The sequence below is a fragment of the Gambusia affinis genome, linkage group LG12 (assembly GCF_019740435.1).
Source record: "Gambusia affinis linkage group LG12, SWU_Gaff_1.0, whole genome shotgun sequence".
In the NCBI taxonomy this organism is placed as follows: Eukaryota; Metazoa; Chordata; class Actinopteri; order Cyprinodontiformes; family Poeciliidae; genus Gambusia; species Gambusia affinis.
In genome coordinates, this window is record NC_057879.1 from 27,280,466 (window position 1) to 27,305,350 (window position 24,885).

The 24,885-nt window shown below is 39.3% G+C and overlaps 1 protein-coding gene and 1 pseudogene across 10 annotated transcripts; one reads left to right on the top strand and one right to left on the bottom strand.

Moving 5' to 3' along the window:
• The first annotated feature begins 779 nt into the window (after positions 1-779).
• On the top strand, positions 780-11,949 carry slc39a6 (solute carrier family 39 member 6). Of its 10 annotated transcripts, none has more exons than XM_044135203.1 (12): positions 780-905; positions 2,281-2,479; positions 3,331-3,739; positions 4,133-4,289; positions 5,212-5,298; positions 5,726-5,895; positions 6,797-6,997; positions 7,545-7,629; positions 7,715-8,128; positions 8,207-8,287; positions 9,111-9,301; positions 10,363-11,949. In XM_044135203.1, the coding sequence occupies exons 2-12, from the start codon at positions 2,286-2,288 to the stop codon at positions 10,513-10,515; spliced, it is 2,142 nt and encodes a 713-aa protein (XP_043991138.1). In that variant the 5' UTR covers positions 780-905; positions 2,281-2,285; the 3' UTR covers positions 10,516-11,949. The 10 variants fall into 10 exon arrangements, with proteins under 10 accessions (XP_043991138.1, XP_043991145.1, XP_043991142.1 ...); XM_044135210.1 differs by having other exon boundaries at positions 783-905; positions 3,331-3,718; positions 7,733-8,128; XM_044135207.1 differs by having other exon boundaries at positions 783-905; positions 2,284-2,479; positions 3,331-3,718.
• A 211-nt stretch (positions 11,950-12,160) lies between these two features.
• Positions 12,161-18,843, bottom strand: LOC122841662 (annotated as a pseudogene).
• Positions 18,844-24,885: the final 6,042 nt, after the last annotated feature.

Genomic DNA, 24,885 nt, shown 5'->3' on the forward strand with positions numbered 1-24,885 from the left:
ATCGTTGGAGACAGGAGGTCAGAGGTCATTTTAATCAGGCCTAACAGGAGCTCAGCATGAACTCTGGTTTCCTTTCAGCTGCTCATCAAAACGATTCCAACTGATCTGGGAGTAAATATCCAGATTTCAACCTTAAAGGACAAATCAACTCTGTTTCTTATTTTTTACTGAACTTTGGGTCATTTTGTTATTGGAATCTTAATTTTATGTTGATTTAAGATGCTCAGTCCTCGTCTTTATCCAGTCCAGAAAAACAAGTTCAATTTTTAACTTTTCTCATTTCTCATCCTGAAAAACAAGCTTGGAGATTTTCTATCCCATCCAGACATTAATACATGGAAAGAACTTCACCTTTCACCTATATTTAAGTGTTTAAATGTCTGCAGGATTTTTTTAAAACAGTGAACATGAAAAAACATAACAAAGCAGAAATCATAAAAGATTCAAAACATAAATAACTGAATAAATAAATCACTCTCATGTACCAACATGATCATCATTTTAGTCTGGTAATAGAAAATGTTGCTCCTGGATTATAAATCAGTATGTTTTAAAATAAAGCTGCCCGATAATTGCAACCATTTTGAATAATGTTAAAATGTATTTCTCTTCCTGACATATTACAGATTTTACAGCTGATTAATTTTAAAATGTTTTTGTCTTGTTGGTTTATTTAACAGCTGCAGAGTCATGAACAAACGACCTTCATGTTAGTGGATGGAGATAACGAGCTCTGCAGCTTCCTCCGACTCATCCTTCCTTCCTCAAGTGGATTGAGTTCAGATTTCCTACAGTCCGCGAAGGCGCCTCCAAGCTCATTCATTGTTGAACGAAGCGGACGGACTGGACACGCCGAACCGCATCGAGGAGCAGCTAAAAGGACCACAAAGGACCCGATTTCCCCCGTAAGTCGGTCCAAGTCGTTTAAATGTCGGTTCGGTTGGGTTTTCGAGCCGCCTGGAGCCGCTGCTGCCCCGCTGCGGTCCTCTCCGCGCGGCGCGGGCGGCGTTCAGCGGCGCAGTTTCCGGGTTTTACCGCCTTTGTGCACACGGCACCGGACTGGTGCGGAGCGCACAAAACCAACGTGTTTCTGTTTACCTCCGCTGTGTGAGTGGGTCCGGAGTGGGACACCGACACGCGTGGCCGCTCGGCCCGCTGAACACGGTTTTTAATACGGTTTTATGGTTAAATTTGAGACTGGGCGAGGCCTGATTCCGGGCCGCAGCCATCTGGTACATCCCGCCTGTCAGCATCCAGAGCGGGGAAGCCCAGTCCGGGCTGATAGCATGAGGGACAACCCGGTAAAAACACGGTTTATTTCAACAAGTGACCGCCTGATTTAACTTTAATTACCTCTAATAATTAGCAATAGTAACACTAATTTTGTTCTACAGTAATAACCGGGAAGACTCGGGTTTTTCCTTTTATTCTTTGCCAAACTCCGTTCAGAAAAACAAATATTTTAATATTTCTTTGCCACACAGATGATGAGAAATGTAATTTTTTGCCACATTATTTATTAAAAGCTCCTTTTTAATTCGGCTCATCTTCTAGCCTTATTCCTTGCTGATCCTCATCTTTTCCTTTTATCTATTTATAAACTCCAGTTTAACAGGATTTCTAGAACAAATGTCTTTAGAATAATCTGATCCTTAAGTATCGCGACATGTGGCTCTCTGTGTGTAATACTGATGACTCCTTCAGTTTCTAACAGGCTGGAGCTTATTATAACTACCACCAACTTTATTAAAGACACAAATAGATCCATGTGAGAAAAATAATAATTTAAAGAATAAAATCCATTAGCTGAACCTTTTATTGGACCTTGGTAAATATTTAGGCTGATTAAAAATGTGGACTCTAAGAAACTCAGAGTTCCTCTTTGGCCTCAGTCAGCCTGTTTCGCTTCCTTCCTCTGAAACTGTTTTTAAAGGTCAGAAGATGATTTAACTTGGGGATTTTTTTGCTCTAAAGTGTGAAAACAAGCAGCTTCAAGATGCTGATTCATCCTCTGCTAACATTTAGGAAATGTTTGACACTAAACAGCATCACTCAGTGAATGTCTGATTGGTTTAAAATGATGAATTTTATGTGAAAATATTTATATCTTCCACTTCTGCAGCGTTTTCACTCAGACTGATGTGTTTATTTATCTGAAGCTCTTCAGGCCTCTGCTTGGTTTTTATGCTGGTTCTGCTCTCCATGCTGTTGGGCAGAATCACTGACTTTTCCAGTTTTCCTGTTTTTCTCCGGTGATCCAGACGTGACGTTTTGTCCCAGCAGAAATGCTGACCGTCCAGATGGCTGCAGCCATCTTGGCTGCGACGCTCTGCTTCGCTGCCAGCTGCGTTTGGGCGGCGGCGGACTGCTCGCCGTCCCCCACCGAGGCCTCCGGCGGCGCCCGGCTCCTGACCGCTGTGGTGGACGCTCAGCGGGCCGAGCGGGCCCGAAGGCAACACCTGGAGGCGCTGTTCCACAGGTGAGCTAGACGGGAGAGGAAATGTGTTTATGGTACGATGGGTTGGAGCGTTTCTTCTGAACATTTATGGTTCAGAACATGCAGCCACAACTAATCTAATTACACTGCTGGAGATTTTCCTGACACATTTTTTCCTTCCACTCAACTTTCTTTAACTATTAGGGTTCCTAGTAACAATTATTTTAGTAATCAATGATTTTGACGATTAATCAGATAAAACAGAATTTAAATTCTGCAGAATTTTCAATTTTAGAAACTCGTAAAAATGTAAATTCATGATTTAATTCCCTTTTTAAATATGAAAATAAACATTTTGTTGCCTAAAATTAGCAGCAATTCTTTAGTGAACTGTTGATCATGTTGGATCAAATATTATTTTAGTATCAACATGAGAAGTTCAGGCCTTTAAACATCCATACAGTTTAGATCTGATTGATTATTTATAGATGAACTCATTAATAAATGATTGGTTAATAACTGGATGTATTTATCATATTCAGTTGTTTTATTTTTTGATCTTTAATCATATTAAAAATTTGTAGCAGGTAATAAAAAATACAAAGTTTGCATTATTAATTAATTACATTTTGTGAATAAAGTGAATTATGAAAAATCTAGAAACTAATTTTTCCTTCAAAAAGTTTTAGTTGAGACCAAAACGCCAGAGAGAAACTTTATCATCCAGAAAGAGAAAAACAATAAATCATGCAAATTGATATTGTTTTAATTTATCATGTGATTTATTGATTTATTGCTTATTGTGACTATTTGACATATTTAAAGTTGAACCTAAAGTTATCATGAATATTAATCTTTACTGTATTGAAAGCAGAAAGTTCTGTTTGTCTCAGGTACGGAGAGAACGGATCCATCTCTCTGGACGGCCTGAAGCGTCTGCTGCGGAGCGTCGGCCTGGACCGGATCCGGAACGTCATGGTGAAGCACCGGGAACGAGCCGGCCACCACCATGACCACCATCATGATCACAAACACCCGGCTGCCGGCCAGAACAGAACCCACAACCTGCAGCAAACCCAACCCACTGTGTCTGCAGCGCCGGGTCGGGACGGCAGAACCGCCGACGGCGCCGGACTGTTGGTGAAAACCCAAAAGAGAAGCTTGGCTGGAGAAGGAGCGACCACGGTCGCCACGGCAACGGCGGTCAAAACCGATCCAGCAGGTCATCTTGATGAACTGGACCAGGATCATCTGCAGAACCGCAGCCTGGAGGAGGACGAGGTTCGACTGACACAGGAAGAGGTTCTCTTTAGTATAGATCTATAGATCTACAGGGAACATGGTGGCCCAGCAGCTCCTCGTCTGGGTCTGCAGGTTTTCTGGAGGAAACTCTGGAATAAATAAAGAGATATGAGATTAAATCAGAAATATTTATTATTTTAATCTGGTTTTCAGGATCCTTCATGAAGCTTCTCTAGAAATGTTCATGCTGACATTAGCATTAGCCGCTACATGGTTAGCATTGAGATGCCATTTTAGGCTAGCATAGCGTCACGGTTATGCTAACTCGTATTAGCATAACAACTGTAGTCTTTTCCAGCGTCCAATCAGATCGTTTGAAGCAGAAAAAACCTCCAGTGGCTTCAGATACAGCTGTGACATTTAGGACTGACTGAGTGTTGGTATTTCCTGCAGTGCCTGAACGCCTCGGGCCTCCTCCTCTCTCATGGGATGTCCCAGGAAGGAGGCGTCGCCCTGGGAGACTTCTCCTTCCTGTGCCCCGCCCTCCTCCACCAGATCGACAGCGGGGCGTGTCTCCTCCACGGCGACGCCCCCCGACTCGAAGGCCCAGGTAGGAAAGTCAGGTGGAGATTTTTCCTCCACCGTTATCAGAGAAACATCTGGAAATGTTGGTTCATCTGGATTAACAGGTTCTAATCTGAAACTTTGTCATGTTGGCGACGAATCGCATCATCAGCAGTTTCTGCTTCCACTCATGAAAAATAATAACTTGACCAAGCAAGTTTGATTTGTTGCTTCTTTTAAATTCTAGTTCATGGAGAGAAATTTGATTCAATATTATTGCAAACAAAGAACTTTTCAAAAACTGACATTTGAGATTAAGTTTAAAAATAAAACGTTGAAAAACTTCTGAATCAAAATTATTTTCTGAGTCATTTAAAGAGTAACACCTGTACCTGCTCCACACGGACCAATAGAAATGCTGTTGCTAACGGCAACCTGGATGATGCGTCTTAGCTCCGCCCCCAAAACCGTGGACCTTAATCTGTGAAATAAGATTTGAAAATAATTCATAAAACTCAAATCTAAAAAAATAAAATTTGACTAAATAAAACACAAAAAACCAAAATATGAGAAAATAAAATGAAAATATAAAAAAATAAATCAATTTTAATAATTTTTTTTCTCTTTCTACCAAAAACTGTTTAGTTAGAAAGTTTTAGTTGAGGCCAAAGCTTTGGGTTTTGTTTTGGTCTCAACTAAACATTTTCTTGAAGGTCAGTACATTTTGTTTAGAGAGTTAAAAATTCATTTTATTTGTTTTGTTGATTTATTTTGTATATTTAAAATGTTTTCCAGTTTCAGTGCTAAATGTTTGTTAGAATTTAAAACTTGTGTTTCTGTATTATTATTATTATTATTATTATTATTATTATTATTATTATTTCAAAATGGTCTCCAAACATTCATGTAATCATTAAATATTACAGATCAGCTCCTCCTGGGTTTTATTTATTTCTCTCTATTTTTAGGACATAAACACCACAAACATTTACACGGTCACCATGGAAACCACAGCGAGCCCAGCAGCGGCGAAAACGACAAACAGATCGCAACAGGTGAGACGATTTCAGGCTGGGAGGTCAAAGGTCAACAGAGGGGTTTAACGGTGGTAAAACGTTTCTTTTAACTTCCTGTTTCCTCTTCAGTGTCTCTGGTTCCTGCTAACCTTCGTCTTCTCCAACTCTGTCAAACATTCACACAAAACGAGGAGAAAAATTAATAAAATTGATCAAAAATCACAAATTCTTTTAGATTTAAATCCTTCTAGATCCTTTTAAATGTATAATTTAAAAAACATTAAAGTCTCTGGTTGTTTTTCACCTTTAAATAAATGCTAACCTGCTCTTCCAGCCTCGGCCCAACGAAGCTAACGGTCAGTCCGATCAGAACTAAAACTAATCGGTTTGGTTAAGAATCGCTGAGCGATGACTGAAGTTCTGCCTCTGAAGGTTCTGGTTCCTGACGCTCTGTGGTTTGTTGCAGCCTGGGTCGGCGGCTTCGTCTCCATCACCATCATCAGCATGCTGTCCCTGCTGGGCGTCCTCCTCGTCCCCCTCATGAACAGAGTCTTCTTCAAGTTCCTGCTCAGCTTCCTGGTGGCGCTGGCCGTGGGAACGCTGAGCGGCGACGCCTTCCTGCACCTCATTCCTCATGTGAGTCGCAGCGAAATGAGACCCTCACATTTAGTTACGTCGGTTTTCACTCTACTGAGTCGTTTTACCGCAGAGATACAGGAAGAACTGTTCACTTATTTTAACATGACTCTGTGTTGGTCCAGATTTTCCTTTTTGCTGTTTCTAGCTGTAAAACGTGAATCTTCAGTCCCAATAGCTTCATCAGCTAGCTTAGCTTAGCTTAGCTTAGCTTAGCTTATGGTGTTCCACAGGGATGAGTTATTAGCCTCCTCTTTTTGAATTCTTCTTCCTTCTGAATTTAAGAAATATAATGACAAATTTTTATACATAAAGGAATAAAGAAGCTGCTGGAAAAACAGTAAAATTCTTTCTGATATAATTAAATTGTCGTAAATAATAAATCTGTTGTTTGAACTTCTGTTTCCTCTTGGCTTCGACGTTTGAAGTTTAAGACTAAAACTCAAAATATTTAAAACCCAAAATATTTTTGAAAAACATTTTAAAATGCAGAAACAGAAAGGATAAAAATAGGAAGAAATCCTGAATCTAAAGCAGATGAATGCAGGATTTCAATCTGTGTGTCATTCATTCCTTCCACAAATCAAACAAATCAAAAGGTTTGTTTTTTGTTTTGTTTTGTTGTTTTTTTTTTCACTTTTGCACACGGAACAATTTCTAAAAATCTAAAATTATTTTTTCCATTTTGGATTTTTGACTAAAATTTCAAAATGTTTTGGTTTTGTTGTGGATGATTAAGAAACAAATAACAACAAACAATTAATAACTGTAAATCAGACCTACATCTCTAACAATCTGACCCCATCAGTTGGAGTTTTTTCTTCCACTAAATCATCTCTCTGTGCTGATCTGAGTGGAGCAGCTGCAGCGTCGTTGAGGCGTTTTGTTTCCTTGTCTTCAGTCTCATGGGAATCACGACCACTACCATCACCCGGACAACCACCACCATCACCTGGACGACCCCGAGGCCCTTCACCATCACAACGAGGAGAACATGGACGGCGTGTGGAAAGGCCTGACGGCTCTGGGAGGAGTCTACTTCATGTTCCTGATCGAACACTTCCTGACTCTGGGAAAAATGTACAAAGACAAGAAACAAAAGGTTGGAAATGAAACTTTGATGTTTTGTGTTGAAGTTGATTCTGATTTTATATAAAAACTCAGAACCGTCACAGAAAGAACCAGCAGAAAAAGATGACAGGATTACATTCATCTCTATGGCAGCAATATCTGCTAATTAATGCAGCAGAAAATAGTTCAGGATGGAATTTAATGAGAGGTTGAGTTCAGCCAGCAGGTGGCGCCACATGCAGCTTTTTCAACAAAACTGCAGTAAATTTAACATTTAGGTCCTTAAATAAATATTAAAACAAAACAAGTCATAATACAGCAGAAAAACAAAATGATTTTATTCTGGTGATATTATAAATATATATTATATTTTTTCTCATAATATTATGATTTTTATTTTCTTTTTGCTATTTTATTCTCATAAAATAACTTTGTTGTAATTAAACAGTTTTTCATATCCTGTCATATAAACACTCTGACCTGCAGTGTTGATGTGCAGCTTCAGTGTTTATGGATCATGGAGGTTCTGGTTCTGTTGGTTCTGATGGTTCTGATGTTCATGTTTGTTTTCCTCTCAGGTCCAGAGGAACTGGGACCAGTCGGACAAATCGGACCCGGAGAAGCAGCCGGCTCTGGAGGAGAGCGAGCTGAAGCCAAACGAAGGTGAGAGTCGGTTCTGATCCGGTTCTGACCCGGTTCTGATCTGGTGTTGACCCGGTTCTGATCCAACACAAAGTGCTCCTCTCAGCTGTTTCCTCTCCATCAGACGTGGAGCCGAACGGCGCCGGTGCGTTCGGCGAGCTCCCCGGCGGCGTGTCGGAGGAGGAGCAGGTGATGCTGACGCCGCAGGTTTCCGTGGTAACGCAGCAGACGTACGGCCGGCCCGCGGGGGGCGACACCGGCGCCGGATACTCGGCCGAGGACTGCGAGAACAAATGCCACTCCCACTTCCACGACACGGTGGGGCAGGCGGACAGCATGCACCACCATCACCATGACTACCACCACATCCTGCACCACCACCACTCCCAGAACCACCACCCCCACAGCCACTCCCACTCCTACTCCGAGGAGCACTTCCAGCAGGCCGGCGTCGCCGCGCTGGCCTGGATGGTCATCATGGGCGACGGCCTGCACAACTTCAGCGACGGCCTCGCCATCGGTGAGCCACCGTCGCCACGGTAACGGCCCGGGAAGCCGCCGGTGGGCACGGCCTGACGGAGTGTCTGTGTGTCTGCAGGAGCCGCCTTCAGCGAGAGTCTGTCCAGCGGGCTGAGCACATCGGTGGCCGTTTTCTGCCACGAGTTGCCACATGAGCTGGGTGAGAGCGGCAGGCGATTTACTGATCAATGAACGTATCGATAAATACCAATAAGTCTGGAAATACAGCTACTGTCAGCAGATTGGTGGAAAAATCAGACGGTTTCATGTGACTGGAGTCATAAAGAAACGATTTTAAAATATTTTCAAAGAGCAGCATTTCTGTCAGTGATACTGTCCAAAAAAAGACATAAATGGTTCTAGTTGTCAGTTTTATCGTTTTCACAATAATTCCACTAAAAATCATAAAACGTTTTAGTTCATATCCTCCACATTGATCAGGTAAAGTTCTCTCTGTCTTCACAGGATGTAACAAAATGAACATTTTCTGATGTTCTAGAAATTCATAAACGTTATAATTTATTTACTTTTTAAATTTTTTAATTACTTCTCCCTTTAGCGCTAAGCTAGCAGCAGAAATGTCTCCTGGTTTTTATCTAAAGACTAAAGAGAAATGGAGGACAAACACTTTAATTTGACGCCTCCATCTTGTTTCCATCTGGAGAAAAAGGAAGTTGTTCTCAGAGGTTTTTGTGTGGTTTCCTTCAGTGGTTGTTGGTGTAGCGCCCCCACAGGCCAGGAGGGGAACAGGTTGGTTTGACTCAGCAGAGAGGAAGAAACCAGATGTAGATAAATAATCACAACCTTTGATCAATACTTTGTTCTAAACATCTTTGGCAGCAGTTACAGCTTTAATTGATGACTGTAATGATTGATCAGATTCTGATGCTGGTCTCTCTCTCCCTCTCTCTCTCTCTTTCCCTCTCTTTCCCTCTCTCTCCCTCTCTCTCTCTCTCTCTTTCTCTCTCCCTCCCTCCCTCCAGGTGACTTTGCGGTGCTGCTGAAGGCGGGCATGACGGTTCGCCAGGCCATCCTCTACAACGTTCTGTCGGCCATGACGGCGTACCTCGGCATGGTGACGGGCATCCTGATTGGTCACTACGCTGAACACATTTCCACCTGGATCTTTGCCCTGACGGCCGGACTCTTCTTGTACGTGTCGCTGGTGGACATGGTGAGTCGGACCGAACCGTCTCTGGAGAACAGAACCGTCTCTGGAGAACAGAACCGTCTCTGGAGAACAGAACCGTCTCATCTCTTCATCAGCAGAGTTTCATTTTTTAACTGCACAGTTTGGTCATAAAGGTCATAAAGGTCAAACTAACTTTTGATCAAAAGCCTAAATCTGGAAAAGATAATTTCATAAACTTAATAAAAAGACAAAATCACATTTTTATGACTGTCTGTAGTTTTATCAAACTAAATGTTTCTTATTTTAGATAATTTAGAATCGTCCAAGTTTTTCTGTTTGCGAAAAACAAAAACATTTTTAGATTTTTTTTTTTTACTTAAAGATTTAATTTGAGCAGAAAGATAATTTTTCTTAATTTATTTGAATTGTTTCAACATAATATTTGTTATTAATAATTGATCAATGATTTACTGATCATCTCATATTTTATTCAATAAACAGATTATTGAATTTAGGATATTTTTGTTCTTCAGGTTTATAGGTTGAGAGACGTTTCATAACATCAAATTTTAATTTATTTTAGTTCATCTGCTGCAGAATATTACCACAGAAATATTAACAGTATTAAATATGAACTAAAGTTTCTGTTTTTAGTTCATTTCTATCGTTTTATCTCTAAAACTTGGTGCTGGAAAAGTTTGATATTTACCTTGAAAAGTTCTTGAATTGTTCTGTGGAAACTGGAGATGCACCGATCCAATTCTTCACTTCCGATACCGATCCGATATCTGAGGTTCAGTATCGGCCGATCCGATACAGAAAAACAGCTGAATTGATTTAAAATGTTTCTTTTATTAAACACAAACATGAATTTACTGAATTACTAATTTATTTGATAATTAACAGCAATAAATAAACCTTCACAGGTTGAGGCAAACATGTAAAAACATCTTTAATTTGTTCAGTCGGTGCAGGCAGCAGTAAAACAATCAATGGAAAATAAATCAAGTCAAACTGAAAGTTTCTTCCTCTGCAGAGTTTCTCCATGCTGTCAGCCTGGTTTCTTCCCTCCAGAATCATTTATTGCTGCTTCTCTCCTTCAGGTGCCGGAGATGCTGCACAACGACGCCGGCGACTACGGCTTCAGCCACTGGGGCTTCTTCCTGCTGCAGAACGCCGGCATCCTGCTGGGCTTCTGCATCATGCTGCTCATCGCGCTGTTTGAGCACAAAATCCACCTGGACCTGGGATACTGACCCGCTGACCCGCTCCGCTGCATCCTGTTTCAGTTCACAGCAGGGAGCCTGGAGGGAGCCTGGAGGAAGCCTGGAGGAATCCTGGAGGAATCCTGGAGGAGTCCAGGCCTGGAGCTGCTCAGTCGGGTTCACAGGTGGAAACTGTCTGGAGTTTCTTCTGGGTTTCTTTGAAAACATTAATTTCCTCTCTGAAGTTCACCTGTTGGGTCAATTAGTTTAGTTTTTTCTGTGATTTTTCTGTTTTTCTCAGTGAAACCTGATCAGTGTTACAAAGGTTCAACCTTCCCAACCACAGTTCCTCTGAAATCTGTGACTGTCTGAAACCTGACAGGAAGCAGAAGAAGGATGCGGTTCATGATGAGTCTCATGTTACTTCTAGGTTTTTAAAAATGAATGTTTGTTACATCATTCATCCTTCTGGAGGTTTTTGTTCCTGTTCAATCTGTTTCTCGTCTCTGTCTGGAATAAAAACTAAATTTTCAAACAGAAATGCTTTAGAAACTTCAGCTCTGAAAGTTAAACAGAAAAGAAACCCTGAAATAAAAAGATTTCTAGAGAAGCACCACCAGGCGGTGCATTCAGGAGCTGAAGGAGTTTTTAGACTCGGCATGTTTTTCCTCTAATCGATCTTTTAAAACTCCGTTTTATTAAAATAATTCCTGAAACATTTGGACAGAACCGGACAGAAAACGGATCCAGTTACAGAGAAAGTCCTGAACCAAAGCTGTTAAAATGCTTTTATTTTGAAGGATTTGGGTTTAAATCCTCACATTTCGGTTCTGGTTCCTGTTAGTTGAATTTGTGGGTAAAAGTTTGAAGCCAGTTTGTTTCTGTTTTGTATTTAATTGTTTTGGTTGTTTATAAAATGAATATTAGTTATCAATCGATCCGATAAGAGTTCTTCCCAAACAGCCAAACTGTCTGCAGGTGGATTTTCATCCAATCAGCATCAAACTATTTTATTAAGCAGCAGCTAAAATAAGCTCCATGTTTGCTCTGCTCTCATTGGATGAAGAAAAACATCTTTTTATTTATTTTATTTGTTGTATAACAAACTTCTGTTATTTTCATTGTTGTAGAAATGTTCTTCAGCTGACTTCAGGTCAGAAAAGCTTTGTGTTTCCATGGTTACAGATTGAAGATAGCAGCTGATAGAAAGCAGGTTTTTCCTCCGTGTTTTAATTTTCTTCTGTTCAGGATGAAGAGCAGCAGAAGAATCTGATTCCTCTGAAGTTCAGGTCAAAGTTTCCTCTGTGGATCCAACATGTACAGTAAATATTAAACTGTAAATATTTACCTGTTAGGTTTCTGTATCTGGGATGTTTGTGTAAACATTGCATTATGTTTCACCGACACAAACCCAACCTGCTGCAGAAAAAATGAAAAGGTTTGGGAAACAATAGAAAAATAAAACCCATTAAAGATGAAATCTCAGCTTTTGTTTTGGTTTCTTTATGAATTCAGTTTAATTTCAGATGCAGTTTTATTTTTTTATTGATATTCTGTCCATTCAACATGTCATGTAATTTATTATAGATTATTTTCTACGGTTTCAGCTTGTTGTTTGCTGCCACCATAAAGTCTAAATATCTGTCATCAATTAGCTGGTTGTTGTTGTTGAGGCTGAGATGCATTCAGACTCCAGTTAGATGCAAAAATGAATTTAATTATGATTCTTATAGTAAACAAAAACCAGGAAACACATGAAGACCTGGTGTGGACAAGGAGCTGCCATTGAGCAAGGCACACCGACGGGATTCAATACACAAAGACACAATCAGGGAATCAAGAGGCAGCTGGGAGAATCAGGAACTAAATTAACTAGAAAACAGAAACATTCATTAACCAAATCCCCACAAACATTATTATGTAAAAATTTACTACAAATTCATCTAATTATTTTATTTTACAGGTAAACAGTTTTACTTAATTTCACTTTCTTCACTCAGGTTTTAAATAGAGGAGCTTAAAGACACAGAGACAAAACAACATTAATAAAATATTTATTATTTTAGTTCAACTCTTAAAAACACATTGAGTAATTATTAAGTTTTTTCACATAAAAATCATCTACCTGAAATTCTTTACAAATGTTTGCAGGTCTTTAAATCAAATTACAGAAAAAACATGGCACTCAAATTAAACCAACAATATTATAAACTTTATGTTTAAGGAATAACTGAACCCAAAATTATCTTAGAAAATGAGATTTAAAAAACATCAACCCTCATAACAAGGCCTGGTTTCTGCAGACCCAAACAGCTTCAACATCCATCCATTATCTGAACACCCTTCTTCCCTAATGGGGTCAGGAGGGTTGCTGGTTCCTCTCCAGCAGCGTACCGGACGAGAGGCGGGGTCACGGGGTCACCCTGGACAGGTCGCCAGTCTGTCGCAGGGCAAAGAGTAATAATTAAAATCTAAATGATTCTGAGGAAATCTGATTATTTAAGACTCACATCAAGTGACTCTTATCAGAGGAGAGATTTTTCTCCTTTCTCCACTTTAGCCATGAACTCTGCTTTTTGTTTCATTTTCATCAGAGACTCAATTCGTTGTTTCCAGCCTGGTTTCTTCTCCTGTTTCTCTCCTTCAATCAGCATTTCAATGTACTCTGGAGTGGTGAGAGGATTGGGCTTCAGTGCTATCTCCTTCAGTCTGTTCAGACACTTTGCTGACTGGTCCATTAATTTATTCACCTCATTCTTCATGTCATCATATTCAGCCTTTAGTTCTCTCATCAGTCCCTCAACAGTCATTTTCTCCCCTGTGGCCTTTTCATAGTTTTCTTTCAGGTCTGCGATTGTCCGTTTCTCTGTAACATCTTTATATTCCCACCTGTACTTTTGGTTGAAATGAACAGTCCAGGAACATTTCTTTGGACACTGAGTGCAGTTTCCATTGCTATCCATAACCTTACAGTTTCTGTTATCATCATCATTTGATATTCCAGAAGGGTAACAACAGGTGACATGACACTGCTGACAGTTGGTAATGTAGTTACCAGTACCTGAGATGTCAACTTGTATTGGTTTTTTCACAGTGACCTCAATCTCAAACTTCTCATTTCTACTGATCTCAGCTTCAAGCTCTTTGATTTTTTCTCTCGTCTCTCTGATCTCCTCCATTTTGGCCAAACCAAGTTTAACCTGAACCTTCAGATTCTCAACTGAAACCTCCAGCTGTTTTCTTTCTCTCAGGACTTCATTAGTTAGTCAAACTTTTGGTTTCTATCAGATTTAGAGCAGCAAAAAACCTTTGCATGCTTTTTGTTCCCATGTTCCAAAACATCTTATCAAAGTTTTCATCATCATCATCATCGTCACTCTGAGTGTTTGCTGCAAAAGATTTATTATCAGCAAACAGAGCAGAGTTGTTAAATTTGAAGTGAACTGGAAGACCATCTTTCCCTTTCGGACTTGGTACGCCTGAAGCTTTGATGGCTTCTAGAACTGGAGGCTTCTGACAATCTGCAAATGTCACCAGGATCCTGATGTTTTCTGCTATATCTTTGCCAAAGATGGAGAGAATGGAATCAAATACATATTTCTGTGTTGGTGTGAGACGAGCTAAAGCAGCCTGAGCTACGAAACACACAGCATGAATCTCACTGACCCTGTCTTTACTAGTGAAGAGGTCACGGAGCTGCTCTGTGATCTCCCCGTCTCTGTCTATTCCTCTGGTGTCTCCAAAGCCTGGAGTGTCTATGATGGTCAGAGAGAAGGGAACCTTAAATCCCTCCATGTGGTTGAGTTTGTACACAGTGACCTCAGAGATCTGACTGTGAGCCTGGGATTGTGTTTGACCATCGTCCACTAAGATGAACCGATACGAATCTGACCATTCAACCCCTAGAATGTAATTTATCATCCCATTGATGAGAGTTGACTTCCCAGCACCTGTAGCTCCAAGAACCATGATGGTACGACTTTGTTTGGCAACAGGTTCTCCAAACCTGAAGAACCTGCATCCCTTTATTTTGATGTTCTCCTCCTTTAGAGGAACTCTATAAACAGGCAGTGGTCCAATCTGTGGCTCCAGCTTTCTGCTCTTAGCTTTAACAGCATCAGAAAGCCTGGTGCTGTCAAAGCTTTTTGATGCTTTAACAGCATCAGAAAACCTGTTTGACTTTGTTGTATGAACCTGAACAATCTTGTTTTCTTTGCTCCTGCCAGCTTCACCACAGTCACATGTGATCCTGACTGCATATTGTGTTTCTGACTCAAGTCCTGAAATGATGGCCTTTTCACCTTTTGACCTTGTTTGGTTCCAGATGGTTCTTTTGGTTCCAGATGGTTTTGGATCTTCTACCTTTGCGTATTCCACAGTGTAGCTCAGGATCTGAACATCTGGTCCGAGCTCAGCAGGTTTCTCCCAACTGACAGATATGTCAGAAGAGTTTGGTTCACATTGAGGTTCTCCAGGAGGGCTGCAGGGTAAAGTTTTAATGGGATCATTGATGACATTGGCCGGTCCAACACCTGCTGAGGTCACTGCTCTGCATCTGAACATGTACTTTGTGTTTGGCTGCAGTTGGGTCACTGTGATTTCTGAAGGTTTTGGTTCACTCTGTTGTTTCCATCCATCTTGTCCACTGACACAGAACTCAACAGAGTAGGATGTGACGCTCTCTGCTCCAAACCTGGGAGGAGAAACCTTCAGAGTCACACTGCTGTGGGTTACATCAGCAGCTGTCACAGTTTCAGGCTTTGAAGGAGGTTCAAAGTTCTCATTGTTGAGGAATCCGTCTTCATAAAGGTAAATGGTTGAACCTTCATGTGTCTCATCTGTTAGACCTACTGCCAGGAATGTTGTGCTCTTGGTTTCAGTGTTGGCAGCTGCAAAATCACTGAAGAGTTTTACTTTTCTTCTCATTTCATCTGCCAGGTTGTTTGAGAGATACCATTGTTCCTTCTCAATATCATAACGGTGTGAATCTCCTGACTTGGTTTTGTCTTTGAGGTGGTTCAGCAAAGCAGAGAGGTATGGCTCATCTCTTTCCAGTGAGCTGAAGACAAAACACACAGCATGCTCTGCATTGAGAAGTTCTTCATTAAGGATGTTTTGAGATGGGATGATTTTGGTGTTCTTCATCAACCTGGTGTAAGATTTCAGGGCATGAATTTCCCTCTCTTTGCAGTCAATCCAGTCATTGAGGTTTTTGCTGTTGAAAGGTGAGGAATGAATCTTCTTCAAGACATCTGCAAGTTCAGACTCTTCTTCTCCTCCTCGGATTGATGGGAGCTTCTTTGATAGCGTCGTTGAAAATCAAGCCTGAACTCGAGCACAAACTTTTAAGTTTTTTGTTAATCTGTGGAAACTGCTGTGTTGTAGAGTTTTTCATTGCATCATTGCACCTTATTTCCAGGTCACTGAGCTCCTCCAGGACACTTTGTACTTCTTGAACTAACCTAACACTTATTTCTCGGACAAGTTTAGCTGCAGAAGAATCTAAGTTAGTCAGAGGCAGCATCCAGACCTTGATTGGTACGGCGTTTTCTCCACTGGCTCCCAGCAGCTTGGGGAGGCTTTGGTAGGCTCCTACTGCATCCTGGAAGGTTGTTGGAGTTTTCTCAAGGAGGAAGTCTCCATGAAACTTACAGGAGAACTTCTGTATTAATTCTTTGTCCTTTTCTTCCATGTGTAAGGAACCTTTACCATCAATAGATAGGAATGGAATTTTCTCAATCAAAACTTTTAAGTTGCCCTGAATATCTTGGTGACTTTCTGTCTCAGATTTTTCTCGGTCAAAGACAAAAAATGCTTGAGCTCCATACAGAATGCCTATGACCACATGTGTTGCTAATTTGTTCTCAAAAACGTATTGATGCTTCATGTTGCCTCTTCCAAGATGATTCATTGATAATTCTTGGTACTTTGTGGTAGCTTTGTACTTCAGTGTTACTCTGGCTTGATTTTTGGATGATATCTGATCATTGAGGTATTTGGCCGATCCTTCAACTTTAACTAGGCCGCTTAAAAAACTTGCTTTCAAAGATGCTTCAACATTCAAGGCTGAAGATTTGTCCTCAATAGATTCAGAAGCAACTATTTCAAAGTCACTGTTTGGTTGTGGGGTTTCTCTTTTGTATTTTTCCAAGTTATCACTGTCCCAGAGTGTTAATCCTGTAGAAACAGAGAAAACATTCATATTTTGGGAATTTCAGAGACAATTTATAGATTCAAAACACAGACAGTTACCATTAAGGAACAGTCAGTTCAGTCTTTGAAAAGGTCTTTCCATTCTGGGCAACTACAAGTTTATCATATCGATGTCAAGCACAAAGCATAAAGTGTCCTATAAGACATGATAAGGTGTCTGATCAAAGTGCAGACAGGAGGATAGAGAATGGATCACGATGTGAGTGGAGATGGAGAGTACACAAGGAAACAGGAAATAAATCTAACAGAATAACTAGACTGGAGAAACATAAACCTATAATGACAGAGAATAAACAGAAACAGGAAATAAACTAGAAACAATAAGAAAAAACTGAAATGGAAATGGAAACGAGGCAGAACTAAGAGAAAAACTAAGGAACACAAAAAATAATAAACCCAAACTGAAACAAGAACAGATCCTGACAGACTGAATCACCAACACCGTCACTCTGTTGGTGTAAAGTAGTGAACGGATCAACGGTCAGAAGCCAAAATAGTGAGTTACAATCATCTACATTAGTAAGATGAAGGAAAGCAACTTAACCTTTATTTTTTCTATTTCTGTCTGTTGTTGGAGGCTTGTTAACCTAAAAACACACATGAAGAAAATGGACCCAGACGACCAAAAAGGTCAGAACTTTTGACATTACTGCATTTCCTCTGAGGTTTTTTATTTTCTAGCACCAGGAGAAACAAACCCAGCAGCTTCAGGACCCCCAGGCCTCCAGGGACCCGTTAAAGATTTAACTGTAACAGATCACAGATCTAAACTTTTAGCATTTATTCATTTACAATGACAAAGCTATTAAATTTGATTTAATGGTTTCAGCAGAGATCAAATATTAAATGTAGAATATAATTAAAAAGGAAAAGTGCAAAAAATGATCTTCATAGTTTGATTGTTGTGTTGCCATGGCTACAATCTGACGCTATCAGTAATCTTTGCTCACAAATACACCTGGTGCCAAAACTGACCTCACATGGTGCGTTTAAAGACTGTTAGGAAAGCCCCATTATGGCAAGTTACCATCAGATTTTACAGTTGAAACAACTGAACGTGCAGGAGGCACAGAGAGTACAGACAGGAAGGAGGGTCATTTCCTGTTGTAATCTGTTTTAGGGGGGCGTGGTATTTTCATGGTATCTTAATATCATGAAAATAAAATAATATTTAAAAAAGAAATCCTATTTTGTTACATGTTTAAGAACACATCAGCTGCATTTCCAACCAACTTCTTAATTGAATGAAAAGCTCTTAAAATGTAATAATTTTAGTAGCACTGTTTTAGTTTGCATTTTATTAAATTTTTGGTTTACTATGATCCATTCATATTTAGCTGTAATAATGTTTTACCAAACTTGCCAAGACTTTGGCAACATGAAACATTCATTCAGGTCAAAAACTGTTTCTTTGAAACAAACATGGACTTTATCCCAAAATGAGCGTCTTATTAAGCGAATGCTTTTGGTTTGTGAAAATAATCACTTACCATACTTTATGAAAACAATAAATGTGTTATTTTATATTGTAGCCCACAGTGAAATAAAAAACTCATCACTTTCACAAACATAAATCAGTAGATGACTAATGGGTTGGAAATGAGGAGCAGTTCTTCCTCTACTGAAGGGGAAATTTAAAGTTCTCAGCACCGTTATGCCAACCAGTTAAACCTGACTGGTGTAACAGGTTTCTCTTAAAAGACAACAATCTTTAAACTAAAAAAAGATTCAAACAGAAACTGCGTCATAACAGCTAAAATAAAAGGAGAAAGGCAGGATAAAAAGACAACAACCCACTTCTCTTCCCCTCACAAAACGATAAAATAAATAATTATTTAAAAATAACAAAATATAAATCCTTACCAGGAATGATTGTGTCCTGGCGACAGTCGTAAAACATCCCGAGTCTGAACGGTCGGCCCAGAGTCGCCACTTCGATCACTTTCTCAAACTCCATCTTGTTTTGCAAATAATAAAAGAGGAACATTTTGGGTCAGAACAATCTGGAAACTATTCATAAAAACTGATGATAATCTGACTGAACAGTGGACCAAAATCTGTAACAACAAAGAGATTATTGGTGAGAAGAGAAAGAGTTTGAGAAGAGATAAAAACACCAACATGAAGGACTGAATAGAGAGAAAACAGTTACTCACTGCAGAAATGTTCCAGAGCCTTTTGACAGAAGTTTCATTTTCAAACTTATATTTTCAGCGAGGGAGACACGCCTCCTCATGTTTACTAAGTAAGGCTGTGCTTAAAGGGAAAGAGGCTCATTTCCTGTAAATGGTGACCAACATGATGAACTGCCAAAATCTATGGAAGGCCATCCAGATCAAATGTATGCAACTTTTAACACAAAAACAAGACATTGTCTGTGTGCTGTTGTCGCGTCGTTGTTATGTTGTTGATGTCTTTTTAACACGTTTTTAACCTTTTAATGGTATGTTGTTAATAATAAGTTAATTACACCTGATTTTAAGCCATTTGGCGCTTGTCCAGTTTGAACTCATGAGTGTTAAAAGTCCACTATTATACCAAATTCACTTTTTGCATGTTTCCATCCTTCCATTTCTTCTAGACATAATCTAAGAGGAAAAGAAAAGTTGTTTTTGTAAATAATTAAATGCTCTGCTGGTGTCTGTAAAATAATCTGTTTCAAAAACCTCTAAATTGATGCGTTACAATGTTTTTTTGTCTAACAGCCTCAAGCCCAGCCCCTCACCTGGCCACCCAGCTGGAGCTCCACCCACTTCATTACGAGTGACTGCTACATTTATTCTGTTGGATTTAAGCTGCAAAATGGCTGCTAGAAAAAGAAAATTATTTTGCTGCAGCTGCAGTACAGAGCGCGTGTTCATGTATTTTCTCCCAGTCCCAGAGAAAAAAACAGTTTGGCTACATTTTATTCTTTCCTCCAAAGTCTTTGTGATGTTGCCAAAGAAAATTGCCCGACTCAGTTTATGAAGGAGTTCTTTGAGAACAACCAAACGAACATAAGATTAGCCAAAATACTTGTACTGAAAGAAATTTCTGTTCTTCTTGTTCAAATGGCTTGTTGTTCGGCATGAACCTGATTTGTCAGTTAGCTTAAAGGTAATGCTGAACAATAGCCTCTGCTAATCCTGTGCCTCAGGTTATGTTAGAATATCTAAGCATTTACTGAAAGTGATAGTCTACATTGAGAAGATGGAGTGTTTGTGAAAACATGGTAAATTCTCAGACATTACCAACATCTTGTTTTACATGTTGAGAGATGTGCTTCTCCTCTGACCTCTCAAATATACATTTTAAAAAAGATCTCATTTGAGGACTTTTTCCTTTGTCCTATTTTTAAATATCCCACCTTTTTAGTGAGTAAGGTGGAGGTTTACTTCTGTTTTAATTTTTAAAAATGTCAAAACAATATTTTCCCACTTGCATGCTTCTGTTACATTTAAACTCAGTTACTACTGGATTTACTATTACTATGTAAATTTCTGTCTTTTTGTGTGGAGCTGAGGTGAGAGATTTGTGTAAATATTAAAAAGTCTTATATGACTATTGGAATTTAACACATCTACTCAGATTTTACTAATGTAAAATTACCTGATGTTCAGCAAAGGTTTATATAAAACTGATAAAACTGATCAAATAAAATCACAGCTTTGATTTTTTATTCCAGAATGAGGGAATGTTAAAAGTGAACAAGGGGCGTGCTCCGGTGGCGCAGAGGATAGCGCGACCCACGTTTGGAGGCCTTGAGTCCTCGACGCGGCCGTCGCGGGTTCGATTCCCGGACCTGACGACATTTGCCGCATGTCTTCCCCCTTCTACTTCCCCTGTCCTGTCAGCCCACTATCATATAAGGGACACTAGAGCCCACAAAAGACCCCCTGGAGGGAAAAAAAAAAAAAAGTGAACAATCAGACAAGATTTGGTGAACATCAGTTTGAATATTAAACAATCACTTATTAGCTGGGAAACATTCTTTTCATTAAGCTCACATTTCTGTATTAAATATGTTTTGAGTGTTTTCAGATGCAATTTTATAATTTTAACTGTCATGTTTGCATTACTCTAAGTGGAAAATCATCATAATAAACAAAAATAATTAAAATAATCTTGAAAGTGATGTAAGAAAAATAAAAGGTAAAACAGAGATAATTTAGTTAGCTAATGTTAATTTACCCACCTAGTATTATAAATGTACTTGAGTTATTTTACTTATTTCCTGTTAATTTCCTGTCACCGAACCTGTCCAGTTGGTGGCGGTAATGTACCATGATTGTTGGTCTCCCAACCGCCATTAGTCACTAGAAGAAGAACTTTGGCGCCGTAATCCACCTGCTGGAGTATCAGGCTGCTGTATGTTTTGAGATAGTTGGAAATATTCACCTGTAAATTATACTTCAGACACATTTTTCCATTTTTTTCTGATTAAGTTATTGAAAGCATATTTTGTGTATCATGAGATCTTAAACACTACGGCAGAAAACACAACGATCTCCTATTTGCGTTTTGTTTGGCTGCTGAATCATCTGAGAAACAGAAATGGCGTCAGGAATCAGCAGCAGATTGAGGATGGATGTTAAAGAGGAATCGCTACAATCAAGTGAGGATCTGCTGGACTCATCTAAAGGTAGGTGAAGCAATACCTGGAAGACGTCTCAAGGTAAGAGCTGCTGCTGGTTATTGCTAGCAGATGGCTAGCCGTTGATGCTAGCTGTTGATGCTAACTGTTGATGCTAACCGTTGATGCTAGCTGTTGATGCTAAACTCTTGATGCTAGCCGTTGATGCTAGCCGTTGATGCTAGCTGTTGATGCTAACTGTTGATGCTAGCTGTTGATGCTAACTGTTTGGCTCATGCTGTTTTTGGAAGTTCTGAATCTCTGCTGAGAGTCCATTCAGGTAAATGTGCTCTGAAGGATTCTGAAAATCATTATGCTTTGTGTTTTTTCTGTTCTATTTGTGAATCTGCTTCTGCTGTGGTGATGTAATCTGTAATCTGGAAATGTTTTGATACAACAAGCATGTTGGAATCTGAAGATCAAGACTAAAAATCAGTTTTGATGCTACAATATAAAGATGTAAAATGGGGAAAAATGGCAGCTAACACTTTGACAAATAAGTTAAAAAGCAGCAGGAAGAACATTCACTTTAAAATGATCACTTTCATAAACCTTGATTTAAATTTAAAGTGACTTGTACTGACATAAATAATGAACTGATGTTTGGGAGTTAAAATAAGATCTTCCATTTAGACTTCAACAAAAAAATACTAAAGACAGTTACCCAATAGTTTGATATTCAATCTAAATATTTCAGAAACAGGTATCTTTACTCACCAGCATCATCTACTACAATTATCAATAATTCAAACTGATAATATTCATGTTCTGCATCATTTGTTGCAACTAACATTATTTTTCCCTTTTCTTTTGCAGCTTTGAATGTGAGACAAAATCTGTTGTAGAGAAAAATATCAATAAAAAAGAGGAATAAAGACTAAAAAACTGAATGTGGAAAGTGAGACTCAGCCAAACAGCTTATTAAAATCTGAGCTTCATAAGTGGAAAATATCTCCTTATAATAAAGACTGAAGACTTGTATGGAAAACTGAACAGTCAAAGCAAGATGCCCTTCTTCTAATTCTAAGTGCTTCTTTCCACAGATGATTATGAATCTGAATGATGTGGAAAAGAAAAGTGTTGATCCAGCATCAAGACTCCAAGAACTTCTAGGTCCAATAAACACGTCATCCTCAGGAAATGAAGATGATGACAATTTACTGGACACAATGACCCACACCTGACCATCTACCAATACTAAACATATTTTTATAAAGCCCACAACACAGATCCACCTGGAAGGTCCAGAACATCAGATGAGTTTTGTTCATTAAGAATGTAAATGCTGTTCAGTCAGCTGCTGTTAATTTGGTTTGAACATTGATGCTGATTTGACTCTAAATATCTCCAGTTTAGGCTCTGCTGGGTCTGTGTGGAAATTAAAGGAGGTCTGAGAGAAGAGAGGCTCTCTGAGGACGACTCCACCAGGTGAGACCTCCTCACTGATGGATAGACTGCAGGTAAACTTACTGAGACTCAGTAAACAGAAACTACAGTCAATCGCACCAAGACTGTAAGCAGAAACCATAATGCGTCATTATGATGAACATAGTTACAAAGTAACACTCTGACTACATCAACAAATTATCTTGAAGAATAACAGAATAAAGAGGTTTGGTGTAAACTTTACCTTTTATTAACAGGAATACATCGTAACATGTATGCACTTTAGCTTTCTGTTTGGAAAATGTGCAGTGAGTCTGTCGGCAAAAACTTGAAACTTGAATATATTCTCCATAGAAAAGTAGTTTTGTAAACAGTTTTCAGATAAACATGTAGAGTTTTTAAACTCAACAAAAGAGATGCCACAAGTTACTACAAGGCTTGGAGAAAATGTTTTTACCTGGGATGAATCTAATTCACCAGCTATTCTCAATCTTTGGCTTTCAAAGATTGAGAAAGTCGGCCTTCTATCACCTGAAGAACATTTCCAGGATTAAAGGACTAATGTCTCAGCCAGATCTAAAGAAACTCATCCATGCGTTTATCTTCAGTCGTATTGATTATTGTAACGGCGTCTTCACAGGTCTGTCCAACAAATCAATCAAACAGCTGCAGCTGATCCAGAATGCTGCTGCTGGAGTTCTGACTAAAACCAGGAAGATAGAGCACATAACACCAGTTTTAAAGTCCCTCCACTGGCTCCCTGTAGCTCAAAGAATAGACTTTAAAATACTGTTGTTAGTTTATAAATCACTGAATGGTTTAGCACCACAATACATTAAAGATCTGCTGCTGTTGTATCAACCTTCCAGAACTCTGAGGTTCTGGTTCTGGTTCTGCTCTGCATCCCCAGAACCAAACGAGGAGAAGCAGCATTCAGCATCTATGCACCACAAATCTGGAACAAACTTCCAGAAAACTGTAAAACAGCTGAAACACTGACTTCCTTTAAATCTCAACTAAAAACCCACTTGTTTAGAGTTTTATTTGAAACGTAATCAATTCCAGATTTATTAACGGAATCTGATTTAATGTTGTGTTTTGATTATTGATTCTATGTTGCATTTTGTTTTTGTGTTTGATTTGATGTAAATCACTTTGAAATGCCTTGATGCTAAAATGTGCTATACAAATAAAATTTGATTGATTGATTTTATTAAGGGCTGCACAGTGGCGCAGTTGGTAGAGCTGTTGCCTTGCAGCAAGAAGGTCCTGGGTTGATTCGGCCGGTCTTTCTGCATGGAGTTTGTATGTTCTCCCTGTGCATGGTGGGTTCTCTCCGGGTTCTCCGGCTTCCTCCCACAGTCCAAAAACATGACTGTCAGGTTAATTGGTTTCTCTAAATTCTCCCTAGGTGTGTGTGTGTGTGTGTCCTGTATGTTTTCTGTGTTGCCCTCGACAGACTGGCGATCTGTCCAGGGTGACCCGCCTCGCCGGGACGCAGCTGGAGAGGAACCAGCAACCCTCCAGACCCCATTAGGGAAGAAGGGTGTTCAGATAATGGATGGATGGATGGATGGATGATTTTATTAAGGAAATCAAATGGACACAAACTTAAAATAAAATAGATTTTTGTTCATATAAGTTGTTTGAGCTCAGGCAGGTTAAATTAGGTGTGAATAGACCAACATGGTGCAAACATCTTCCAAATGTGTAATATAAATGAAAATCTATTTAAAGACAACGCTAACGAAGACAAGTGAACTTTACCACCATGTTGAGTGTTAAAGACAAACAGAAAGGACAAATGAAAATATTGATGAGGTGAAGGAAGTTATGGAGAAAAAAATCCTACAAAACAAAATGAAACTAATTCCACAAACTTATTTTTTTTTCCTTAATGCTAGGCCTGTCGCAATAAACGATAAATCAATTAATCGTACGATAAATTAAAACTATCAACGTCATTTTAATTATCGTCTCTTCCGGCCTTTTTCTCTTTCTGTTGATGACACTAAATGAAAAAAGGCTCAACTCCGCTGCTCTCCACTGACCCTCCCTTCCTCATTTCCTCAGTGTAATGTCCAGTTCACACTACAGACAGATCTCTGTAAATTTAGTTAAATTTTGTTTATTCTGAACAAAATCAACTGATTGACTAAAGACTTCAGAGGACATGAGTGCATCTTTTAAATCCATGCTGTTACTGAGTG

What these genes read in the sequence shown, in the direction of transcription:
- slc39a6 (XM_044135203.1), top strand. Translation starts at nt 2,286, where the DNA reads ATGCTGACCGTCCAGATGGCTGCAGCCATCTTGGCTGCGACGCTCTGC. An exon ending in CTGGAGGCGCTGTTCCACAG is followed by an intron (nt 2,480 to 3,330) that starts GTGAGCTAGACG and finishes TGTTTGTCTCAG; the next exon opens with GTACGGAGAGAACGGATCCA. An exon ending in TCCTGCACCTCATTCCTCAT is followed by an intron (nt 5,896 to 6,796) that starts GTGAGTCGCAGC and finishes CCTTGTCTTCAG; the next exon opens with TCTCATGGGAATCACGACCA.